The 12,248-nt window shown below is 33.4% G+C and overlaps 2 protein-coding genes across 4 annotated transcripts in view; both read left to right on the top strand.

The window, feature by feature from the left end:
- The window catches only part of LOC123674272 (phospholipase A2-like), a 53,190-nt gene extending 49,478 nt beyond the window's left edge, over positions 1–3,712 (top strand). Inside the window, exon 5 of one of the 2 annotated variants that reach the window (XM_045609254.1) lies at positions 3,555–3,712. In XM_045609254.1, coding sequence (XP_045465210.1) covers positions 3,555–3,636 — 82 coding nt within the window. In that variant the 3' untranslated portion in view covers positions 3,637–3,712. The other variant, XM_045609255.1, reaches the window with a different exon arrangement.
- A 131-nt stretch (positions 3,713–3,843) lies between these two features.
- Positions 3,844–7,971, top strand: LOC123674271 (phospholipase A2-like). 2 transcript variants are annotated; one of them, XM_045609251.1, is made up of 6 exons: positions 3,932–3,949; positions 4,242–4,327; positions 4,383–4,526; positions 5,722–5,881; positions 7,409–7,567; positions 7,804–7,971. In XM_045609251.1, the coding sequence occupies exons 3-6, from the start codon at positions 4,388–4,390 to the stop codon at positions 7,880–7,882; spliced, it is 537 nt and encodes a 178-aa protein (XP_045465207.1). In that variant the 5' UTR covers positions 3,932–3,949; positions 4,242–4,327; positions 4,383–4,387; the 3' UTR covers positions 7,883–7,971. The 2 variants fall into 2 exon arrangements, with proteins under 2 accessions (XP_045465208.1, XP_045465207.1); XM_045609252.1 differs by lacking the exon at positions 4,242–4,327 and having other exon boundaries at positions 3,844–3,949.
- The last annotated feature ends 4,277 nt before the right edge of the window (positions 7,972–12,248 follow it).

Here is a 12,248-nt window from a genome sequence, read left to right as displayed (position 1 = left end):
CTATTGTCTATCGAAGCTATTTTATTTCGTATAATTCTTAATCGTCTAATTGTCTGATTATTCGCGTTGATCCGTCTATATCTAACGTCAAATTATCTTACTCGCTGCGTCTATCACGTCAAATTATTTAACCTTTCCCGTCTCGTCTCTAACGTCGAATCCTGACTATGTCCGTCTACTATCTTACGTCGAATCCACCCTCGTTCGTCTGTATCGTATTCAGTCTCCGTTTTAAGTCTCAAGTACCTCTTCCCCTTACGTCTTCCTATATCGATAAATCTGCATGGTGCAACCTTTTAGGGTCGATCGTGTAGTTCTCGTTTCGTAAAGTCAGTAGCGTATCATTCAGTCGGGTGTTAAGAATTTGGATCCCACACGTATATTAAGAAGCAATCTGATTTACTGACTCGCGCGCAATTCAATTAGATTAAGAATATTCCTTAGGCCGCACCTACATTAGGTCCGCATTTCTCCCGATCCGATCCGATCCGACGTTATCCGATGGTCGGACGACGTCGGAAGAAAACCAAACACCTTTAACCTTAATGTTAGTGCCTACAATTGAAACGAAGCTTCCGAATTCTCGATTCACGACGACTCACGACACTATCCGATGACGGCTTCGTTTCAATTGTAGGCACTAACATTAAGATAAAGGTGTTTGGTTTTCTTCCGACGTCGTCCGACCATCGGATAACGTCGGATCGGATCGGATCGGGAGAAATGCGGACCTAATGTAGGTGCGGCCTTACAAGCATTGACTGCAGAACGCATGAAACCGAATGAAATGAAGATGCTCTGCACAGAGAATATATCTATTAAAACCTCGTGAGTTTTTTTGCGGCAGAAATGAGATTGTTCAAAAAACAGAAGTCAAACTCTAATAAAGCGCTGGCAGTAAATGAGAAGGCTCTCTTGGCTTCATACAAAGTGGGTTACAAAGAAGCTAAATGCAAAAAATCCTACATTATTGCAGAGCAAATTATTTTACCCGCTTACAAAGACATTTTAGGCATAAAGATTCTGTACTATTCACGTCCATGTTCAAAATCGAGCAATTTATCAGAGGAATTTGGACAGAAATAACAAATAATCAATTATGATTCTGCCAACGTTTCGGAACGACTTGTTCCTTTTTCAAGGCTGAAAATAAAGCATTTATTAATCATAAATAGAAACATCAAACATTTAATCTCATTCCTCATCATACAATTAATAAAATATATATTCAAAATAGTCAAATTGGAGAATAAAAAAACGGTTTCGACGTATGTCAGTCAATAGATTAAAAACAAAGAAACTGAATCGGATCTACATATGTTCTGGTGCGATGTATCATTGACACATATTCTCAATTTTAGTCTCGGCTTATTCAACTATTCGAACCAGGAAATACACGGTACAAAAATAAAAAAATATATAAAAACAATTTTTGTGCTGTGTATTTGCTGGTTCGAATAGTTGAATAAGCCGAGACTAAAATTGAGAATATGTGTCAATGATACATCGCACCAGAACATATGTAGTTCCGATTCAGTTTCTTTGTTTTTAATCTATTGACTGACATACGTCGAAAACGTTTATTTATTCTCCACTTTGATTATTTTAAATATATATTTTATTAATTGTATGATGAGGTATGAGATCAAATGTTTGATGTTTCTATTTATGATTAATAAATGCTTTATTTTCAGCCTTGAAAAAGGAACAAGTCGTTCCGAAACGTTGGCAAAATCATAATTGATTATTTGCTATTTCTGTCCAAATTCCTGTGATAAATTGCTCGGTTTAGGCATAAAGTTTGGTCAGAATTATGCTTCACAAATTAACAATATTCCAGTGTCAAATGATACAATCTGTCGACGAATTAACGATTTATTCTATTATTGATATTATTGCTTATTATATTATTGATATTCTGCAACAACTTGAATCCGAGCTGAGTGGAAAATGTTTTGCTATATAACTTGACGAAGACGGAGCAGCTGACTCCAGTAATGAATCCCATTTGATTTGTTACATTAGATTCTGCAAAGGTTTGTGAAGATTCATTGTTTCTTAACCAGATAGAAGGAAGAACCGAATTGTTCAAGATTTCAAATGATATCAAATACTAAGGCGAATTTGCAATGAAAAGATTGTGTTTCGATTTGCACCGATGGAACTCAAGCCATGTCAGGTGAATTGGTGAATATCACGGTTTACAATCGTGAAATTTTACTCATAAGATGAACATCACCTTGTATATCCCAAACGATGGCACACAGACCCTTGAAACCTCTTGATAAGAGTCCTCCATGATGACCTTCATTCATGCTACTAAGAAGTAGTAGTAGATAGTTCTAGATTCTAGATTTGTGACTTTCGATGTTTATCAAAGATTAAGGGTCCTACTATTGGATTTATGTATGATGTTCATTTTGTTTATCATGTTTTTTTTTGATATCAAGTGTGTTGTTAGTCTTTTGTTCAAATAAATGAATTAAGAAGTTTTTCTCCATACTCTGAAATAAAACAGACTTGTTAGAGAGAATTGTTTTATTTGGAAGAAGAACAACAGTAGAAGAAATTCAATAAAAGGTGCTTGTATAATTTGAGAATAGCTCACAAGCACCTTTTACTGAATTTCTTCTACTGTTGTTCTATTTTGGGTTCCTCGGGGTACAGCCCTCGGTTCGATTATGTTTACGGTGTATTAATAAGCTTCCAACGACTGACATGGCTGGTGAATACTGAATATAAGTTTCGCGGATGATATCGCTATTTTTTACAGGGATGCGCATTGGGACACACTGATGAGATGTAAGACCGAGAGGGATATGGAGGATGTTATAAATTGGCTCAGTTCCCGGAAATTACATACTTATTTTGATAAAACCCTTTTCTCGCTACGAGAATAAACTCCAATTTTTGATTTCCTGGTTCTGAACGACAATGAGTGAAAATTCACCTCTTTGAATTGTCTTCCATGTAGAGGCTTCTCTCTCCATCTTAGCAGTTTTTCTTGGTTTGTCTGGTGGTTGTATGCGAATTGCTCTTTGTGAGTTTGTGAAGGTGTTGATTTGACTGCTTCACACAGTATGACAATTATTATAATTATAATTACTCGAACAAGGAAGTTAATACATAAATAATCAAGAGGATACGCAAACCGAACAAGTAATAACATTCAAAGTGTTCTATTTGATATAAACGGCAACACTGCAGCACTGATAATACCCAAGAAACCATATTTTCAATAAAATCGTAGCTCCTTCCGTTCTCTGTGAAAGTCTAGGGTACCATCGACCTTAGCCCACCCTGTATAGTATTATCTGATCTCAATGCATCGAGATAGAATAGTCTTAATAATATAGTCTCTCATCTCTTTCAAACTAATCTTTCCTAATTTTTACTATATTATTTTAGTTTTGGAAATTTCAGATATGAAGAAAGAAGTTAAAAAAAGCTACTCATTGAGGTTGTACAGCAATAGCAGAAAATATCAAAAAATTATTGCTTCAATATCAAATTTCCTGAATGAGTTTTGACTGAATTCCATTCTCATTTTGCAGGTTCACATCAAAATGTGTACTTTATCATCAAGACAGGACCAAGCCGAAAGTTTATCAATTTTTTGATGTATCATATTTCTAATTATAACACAAAATTGAATGTTCCATAAATTATTCAATGTAATACATTTAATTTTGAAATATATTTTTTCTTGAAACTGTCGTTGAATTTATAAATCCAATACAAAAAAATTATATTACTTAACCTCTAGTTATAATAGTTCAAACTGCAAAATGTATCTTATTTACAATACCACAAAAAAATTCTGAGAATATGATTGATTTATATTGTTATTCTTAATGATGAATGTTGAGTTTTGAACAGTCAAGAAGTGAAAAAAAATGATTAAATTAAAATTCAAAAGTTCAAAGTGAAAAATAATTTCGAAAAACTAGTAAGTACATAGTATTTGTAATTTGCCTTTTTCGCTAATAAGATTGTCTTGATGAATTGAGTCTTCTCAAGTATTCCATTTTTGTTTGTGACTCGAATTAAATAAAGAACTACAAATTTCACAGATTTATTTATATGTACATGATAGATATTATTTTCTGCTATCTTATTCAATATCCCATTCAGTGAAATTACATTTTAAGGAATTCAATTGTTTTGATAGTAGGTTAAGTATATTCTGAATAAGCAGGGGTCTTTTTGATAAATATGTATCTATAGTTATTTTTTGTAAGGTTTGATGCAAAACATTCAATCTATCATGATGATAATGCCGACTGGTCCCGTGAATTTATTATTCATGAAAAAATAAATTACCTATGTACGTATAAGTATACCTATAAATCAAAAAAAAGTACCAGTGTAAACTTTTACAGTCAAAATGAAGGTGTTCATTATTGTTTCAATTATAATCGAAACATATATCATAAATTGTCTCCAGATCAGAGACAATCCCAGTGAACTCGATAACACTTTAGATAGAGCAGATGAAAGTCTTCGTTCTCTCCTGATTTTTCCAGGTAAATAGACCTTCGAATTGATAGTTTCATTGAAAGGTTATTACGTTTTCGTCATTAATTGCAATGAGAAGTTTCTGTTTAACGTTTTATGAAATCCTTGGCCATTTCAGCCACATATTTGAAGTTCAAGAATGGTCAATTTTAGTTCTAATAATGAATAGTTGAAATGCAGCAAATGCAAAATATTAACTGGTCATATTTCCGTAAAATTTTGAATCAAGATCTCATAAACGATAGTTCCTAAAAACTATCAAATTGAGGAACATTATACCAATAAAAACTATATTCAGGGTGTTTCATTGGGAAACGGAAATACTTCACAGGTGCATAGGTGGCACCAAGGCGGTTCTGGAGATACCCCATTTATTGGGTCTTACCTCAGAGGATCTTACTGTCTTCGTAGCCGAGATACAGGGTGTTTTATGAATTTTGCCCGTTTCTTTCTGAGGCCATATCAAACGAACCACCCGGTATATTTTCTTCATATTTGGCAAATATGTTCCTCATTGAGAGCCCAAACGTATCATGCAATAACCGCCTTGAAAATCCGGGTCCGGGTTAAAAAAAATTATGAATCGTTTGAATCCTCGAAACAGCACCCTATACATCGCAATTTTGAAAATCTGTTTTAATATTCGGAAACACCACTAAAAACTAAACTGAGACGTGTACTTCAAATTTTCGCGCAGACGATTTTACTGCACACATTTTCAACGTAAAAGTGAAGTTTTTGAGAACATGGATACCTGAAAGTGGTTTGAAGTAACTTTTAACAATGAATTATCAAAAACAACAGTACAAACTGGAATTACAAAAAAGCCTGTAAAAACCTGTTCAAATAATAACACAATTTCACGTGGACCAGCTGATAAACAAAACTGATTTCTATAGGACTTGCTCTACCTTATCTAGCTCATTGTATAATAATAATTGCCGACTAGTTCATAGGAATTCAGCAGAATTTTTCGGGAAATGATGTTATGAGATAAGATCGAAAATAATGTACTGTGAAGTGCTGACTTTTCGCGAGCAAAAAACAACGAAGCATAGACAAAAATTTTTCAAATGGATTTTTTCATCATTTTATCACATTATAGTTTTGAAAGCATACACTCTTCAGAATGATTATCATTTTTCTACCTCAAGTAATTAAAATTTTTTTCACACATATACTCCTATATATATACTTTTTTAGGTACAAAATGGTGTGGTGAAGGAAATATAGCCGAAAATGAAGATGACTTAGGAAAATATGGGGATACCGACAGTTGTTGTAGAACTCACGATATGTGTCCTGAAACGATGGCTGGTTATGAAACTAAACATAACTTGACAAATCCCAACTTCTTTACAAGGTATGCTGTATGCTACACAAGACGGTTGAGATATGTTATCAATATGTCATCTATAAGAGATGATACCACCTAAGTTTGTGAGGCGGTTCTTGTTGAAGAAAATCGAAAAATCTAATCGGACATAATTTTTTCCGAGCTTTGGAAGTTTTTTGGAGTAATCGAAAAATTTTTCTGACGACATTGTTTACCTATATGTACAATGAGAGAAAAAGAGGTTTGATAATGAAGTTTGAACCAAATTTCTCGAAATAATTTTTTTTCATTACAATTCGATCGTTCTTATCTTAAACTGGGTGTTCCTGAATTGGAGTTGCGAAGGAAAATGAGAGATTCCTTGGATAATTTTGGGAAAAAAAATGGCCCATAAACATGAATCCGCAAACGCTTTGTTTTCGAGATACCTACAGGGTATTTCTGGTAGTCTTACTTTTTTGTGATGCTTAACCGATTCATCGAATCTTTATTAATATTCGCTACAGAGTTGGTAAATAAGTACCAAAAGTTATAATAATCACAGTTACTCAACTGGATCTTCATAATAATTTGGATTTTCCTGAGAATTACTATAGAGAGCTGTTTGAATTTTTTTCTCGAAATCGATTGAATGTACGACAAAACTACAACAAACCAAAAAGTGTAGTACCGAACCAGAGTTTCTTTTTAAATTTTTCTAAACTACCAGTGGTTCACAAAAAAATAATTTTGGAGGAAAGAAGCGGGCACCCTTCCAGAAAAAATTCACCCAGTAGATTTGCATTTAAAATTAGTAAATCACATGAAGAGAACTTTATATTGGAATATCTATGCCAATTCATGTTAAATATTTTTGTTTTAAGGGAAGGTGCTATAAGAGAAATTTTTCAACTTTAACACACGTATCTCAAAAACACAGCATTTGCGGACTCATGTTATAGGACTTTTTTTCTTGAAATGATCCGAGAAGTCTGTCATTTTCATTTGTACCTCCAATTTAGGAACACTCTGTAGATATAGTCAATTAAAAACTGATGTCTTCACAAATATTGCAATTTGAATGAAACACAATCAATTGTAGAACGCAGCTCAGACAATTTTTCGATGCGAATTACTCAGTTCAGTACTTTGATAACTACATATTGAAATTTTGTGACGAGAAGATACAAAAAACCAAAATCAATGAGTAAATGTATACCGATGACGAATAATGCAAAATCACAGATGGCAAATGAAGGGCGATGCCGAGAAAGCGTATAGATAAAGGAAAATAATAAACCTCCGACAAAGACGAGTTCGTAGTGCAATAAAAGTACTCATCGTGAAAGCGATAATAAACTCATAAACCGTAAGAGGGTCCGATTTTTTACTGACGTGTCGATTCAAAGGAAAGTAAAATGATTATTATTCGTTCATTTTATGGAGAAATTTTCGTTCTTCGTCTTTGCAAGATTTCAAAAATTTTATATTTTGAAAATCTTGAGGGGGTAATTACCCCCAGTAACCCCAATTTCTACGCCCTTGCCCTGTACCTATATTAATTTCAATTTACAGGTTACCATGTGACTGCGATTTGAAATTTCACGACTGTTTGAAGAAAGTCAACAGTGGAGTCTCTGAAAAGATCGGTATAATATATTTCGATATTATTGGTACTCAATGCTATAAAAAAGATTATCCGATCATAAAATGTTCGAACTACACCAATTTTTTGTGAGTACTTTCCTAATAATATGGCAATAAATCAGTGTTGAATCCAGGGGGTGCCCGGGGATATACCCCCTCTGAGCATGACCGATACCCCTTCGAAGAAAAAACTATCTCTCGAAATCAAAACGAATTTTTGACTACAACCTAGATTTTGAAATTCTCCTCCGGAGAAAATTTTCTGGATTCAATACTGCAATGAATACAAAGTAACTTTCCTAGTAATTTGTGCCTTTTTACAGGAATTCGAAATGCCTAAATTACGAGCTAGACGAGAGTAAAGAAAAGATATATCAGTTTTTCGATGTGCCAGATTTTTGAAATTAACTCATGAAAGGAGAGGAGATTGGATATGGTCAATAAATTTATTTTTTTATATTTTACATTATAGATACCTATTACATTATCACATCATATTATTGTATCAATCTTCCCAATGAATACCTACCTGATAAACCATATAAGACCATCTAATTTCAATGGCGGGATGACTAATTCTCAAAAAAAATTTGGTCGATTGCGTTGTTGGAGTCAATGCTCTGCACTTCACGACAGCTCAATAAAATGTTATGGCAAAATTCCCTTCCCACTGGGGAAATTTTGAAACCTGATAGGTGTTCGTATTACTTAGGAACCTTTTTCGGATAGCATATTTGCTAATTTTATTGACCCAACAGCCCTGCATCATTTGTAATTTTCGTCGGCAACTTCAACAGCTTTAGGAAGTATTTGTAGGACGTGTTCAACCATAATAAATAATAAATAATAGTATTTCTTTGTATCATGATGTTCAACGACTAACAACTACCTAATTGGTGCGGACAATGAAATTTAAATTTCATGGTTATACCTCTGAGAAACAACCCCCAAGAAATTTTTCTATATTGAAGCTGCCGACCAAAGCACTAAAAGTAATGATGCTGGGATAAATAGATGAAAGGAAAATTCATTAGGGTTATTGTAGTAAATCGGAAATAAGGAAAACATTCAAAATCAAGAGAAATCGAACTATATGCATTTGGGACATCCGGTTCTAGTGATGAACACCAAACTAAAACAGGAATTTTTGTACTTACAACGGAACTGTGGTATCGATTTAGCAGGAATTTTAGTAGAATTGAAGAACTATCGTTCATATATTAGAGTACTAGTTAGTTGTATTTGAAGTTTATAACCTGAACTTTTATAGGAATTTCCTGTAGTTACCTAGGATTCAACTGGAATTTCTTGTATGTTTTATTGAATATTATCGTAGTAATGACAGTATTTTCCATGTGTGGTTGACATTTGTTTCCATGAAATTTTATTGGAAGTTTCCGGTTAGTTCTACCGTGGAATATTGTTGTAATTCAGGGTACTTCCTATCAGTATTCAAGTGCTATTTCCTAATTTTTGTAATGCATTCTGTCTAAAAGTGACTTCGCGAGCAGCGGTGTCTGGAAACAGGGAAGAATTTTCCACATATTTATTATATCGGGTGTCCCAAGGTGAGTGGCCTATTAGATTATTATGGGAACTATTGATGGTAAAGATTTCAAATTTTGTAGATAGATATTTGACCATGTAAGGTACATTTTTAAAATAATTTCACATTTCCAGTGTTGCCGGATGTACGACAATTTGGCAACAACTTTGTTATTTTAAATGGGACATCAGGTATTTCTATTTTTTTTATGATACTCCATAAAATATTAAATCTATTCACTCTTACTTTTCCCTCCCTATCTTTAACGGTTTTTGAGTTATTAATTATTTTTCGAAATTTTAGATCAAATTGGCGTATTACAAAAATGACTCTAGTTCGCTCAATATTCGAGATTTAAGTCAGAAATTTTGCAAGTCGCTAGATATTGATCTGATCTGTGTCACTGCTTTTGAATTATGGTTGTCAATAATACAGGACGGACCAAAAAAAATCATCATTTGCCAAGTTACAAAATTGTAAAAAAGTCTATTTTTTCAAATTAGACACCTAGTATATTTTTCAATTTTTAGAATCAGTACAACACACTCTACAATTTTTCTTTTCACGTCCCTATACCTATCTCAACTGGAGTCCGAGTTATATGCGTTTATTAGATTTCACATTGATTCAATAAGCGTTAATTTCTTTTGTATGACACAGATCAGATCAATATCTAGCGACTTGCAAAATTTCTGACGTAAATCTCGAATATTGAGCGAACTAGAGTCATTTTTGTAATACGCCAATTTGATCTAAAATTTCGAAAAATAATTAATAACTCAAAAACCGTTAAAGATAGGGAGGGAAAAGTAAGAGTGAATAGATTTAATATTTTATGGAGTATCATCAAAAAAAAAATAGAAATACCTGATGTCCCATTTAAAATAACAAAGTTGTTGCCAAATTGTCGTACATCCGGCAACACTGGAAATGTGAAATTATATTAAAAATGTACCTTACATGGTCAAATATCTATCCACAAAATTTGAAATCTTTACCATCAATAGTTTCCATAATAATCTAATAGGCCACTCACCTTGGGACACCCGATATATTATTTTATTATAGGCTTTTCTATCAGAGATTCGTTCGGTTTGGTTTGGAGAAAAGAAATAGAAAAATAGGCATTATCGATCAGGGACTCGAGGAAGACGATAGAAACGAAAAATAGATTATCGATCGTCGACATAAGAAAGTCGGAAGGAACGTTATTTAGACCAGGAAAATTATAGATTTGAGGTAGAAGGGAATATTTTTGTAATGTGAAAAAAACGAGTTTTTATAATTCTCGGTGAAAAACAAAGGATTAACCTCATATTTTAACCGGACGAAGAGAATCCGACTGCGTTGGAAAAACAGCTTTAAATTTTGGATTCATACTTTTTGGTATAAATTTTAACGAAATTACCCTTGTAGTGGCTCTGTCTGCTTGAGAGATGGCGTTATGGGTGTCGTTCCACTCTTTAATGCGGCCCGGTGGGTTTAAGGGAGCCGCCGCGTTGCAGCAGAGTCCCCTCTTCACGATGGTGTGAATGGGTGTTTTAGCCGTTTTAGGCAAAGATCGCTGGATTGCATAACTGAAGAGTCCATCCTCGATCTCGGGACGAAACAGGTAGGTAGCACCATAGTATAAGGACTACTTCCTTATACTATGGTAGCACCTATGATATTTGGTTCGAGAAAAGGTCGTCAAACCCTGATTCCTGATTTGCAAAGTAAAGAACAGGATATAAATATAAGAGTCCTGAAAGGCCTGAAATTCTCCCGAACATCGACATACATATTTATGTTGATATGGGTTCAACTTTTTTTGGTTTATAATTTTTTTTGGAAAAAACTGGAAATAGTTATTTATTTCTATCATGAAATATTGTGTGAATCATAAATTCAATAGGTCTAATCTGGGCCCAGAATAAGTGCAATCAGCATTTCCTCTCATTATGCATAAGAAAATTAATTAGATTTTTCTTTTTCTGTATTCATCTTGTCTCTATTTTACAGCACAAGAAGTCCTGTCCCTAGTGCGCCAGCCGATACCCTCATTTCTGAGGAATATTATAACATCATGTTATGTATTTCCATAAACAAACATTCTTTATACCTATGTATTCCCCACCCGACGTTAAAATAAGAGTTGCCTGCTTGTAAATTAAAAATCTGTAAACAAATATCGGTAGAAAATCCTTTTATTTTCATAGATCGTGGAAAACTCTTACCATTGTTAGAATTTCAAACCAAATAATATTAAACAGAAATTTTTCTTTAATTTTTGTATAATATTTGATATATTTTCTTTTGTATTCAGATATTAAGTGTGAAAAGTTTTTTTCCGGGGGTAGGGGGTGCAGGCTAATTACCCCCAGTACAGACCTGCGTGGATACGCCCCTGGCTGAAGAAAAGCAGCATTGTAAACTTATAGCGTACGTATTCGTCTGGCTGCACCAGTGCGAATTAATTCAAATTTTTGTAGTGCTAAATGACATAATAAGCTGGAATTAATTAGAACTGGTGCAGCCAGTCGAATACGCTATTAAAATTAATGACACATGAAAACTGAAATTCCTCAATTTCGAGGGTTCTTCAAATGCTTAGTTCAGAGAACTTCCTTGATATAGGATGAAATAATTAACCATAGTGTGAAATTTACAGTAGCTTTTTGTCCGGACATAAATATAATATGATTATATTCATAATCTCAGAAAAATAGATTCGTAACACCTTAACACCTCATTTAAAACATTGGAAGGAAACTGGAAAAGACAATCTGAAAATGGAAAAATTCAGCTCATAGATGAATGATGTGGTGGTTACATAACATGACACGTTAATTCAGTATTAAAAATGACCTATGACCCGCATCTGAAATAATATAAACTAGTAATTAGATCAGCAGAAGCTCAGCTGTTACACACATGCAACCTTCTCAAGAACAAATTCAGATATCAGAGTTTCAGTCCAGATTAGATTTTAAATTCCAAAATTGAAATTTATTCATTAAATAATACCTTAGAACATATAATTATTTAACCTAGGAATAATTCCAATGCTATTTGGGATAAATTGGTTGCATATCGTGTAATTATTATTATTAGTTCAATGGTTCCAATCATTGAACTAATAATTTTTTTTTTTTATTTTATTTTTTTTTATTAATTCTATGGTTCCAATGGTCTCTTTTTTATTTACAATTACAACGAAAGCCTGATAAGAAAAAGAAATAA

This window comes from Harmonia axyridis, chromosome 2 (genome assembly GCF_914767665.1).
Source record: "Harmonia axyridis chromosome 2, icHarAxyr1.1, whole genome shotgun sequence".
NCBI lineage: Eukaryota > Metazoa > Arthropoda > Insecta > Coleoptera > Coccinellidae > Harmonia > Harmonia axyridis.
This window is presented reverse-complemented; position numbering and strand designations above follow the sequence as displayed.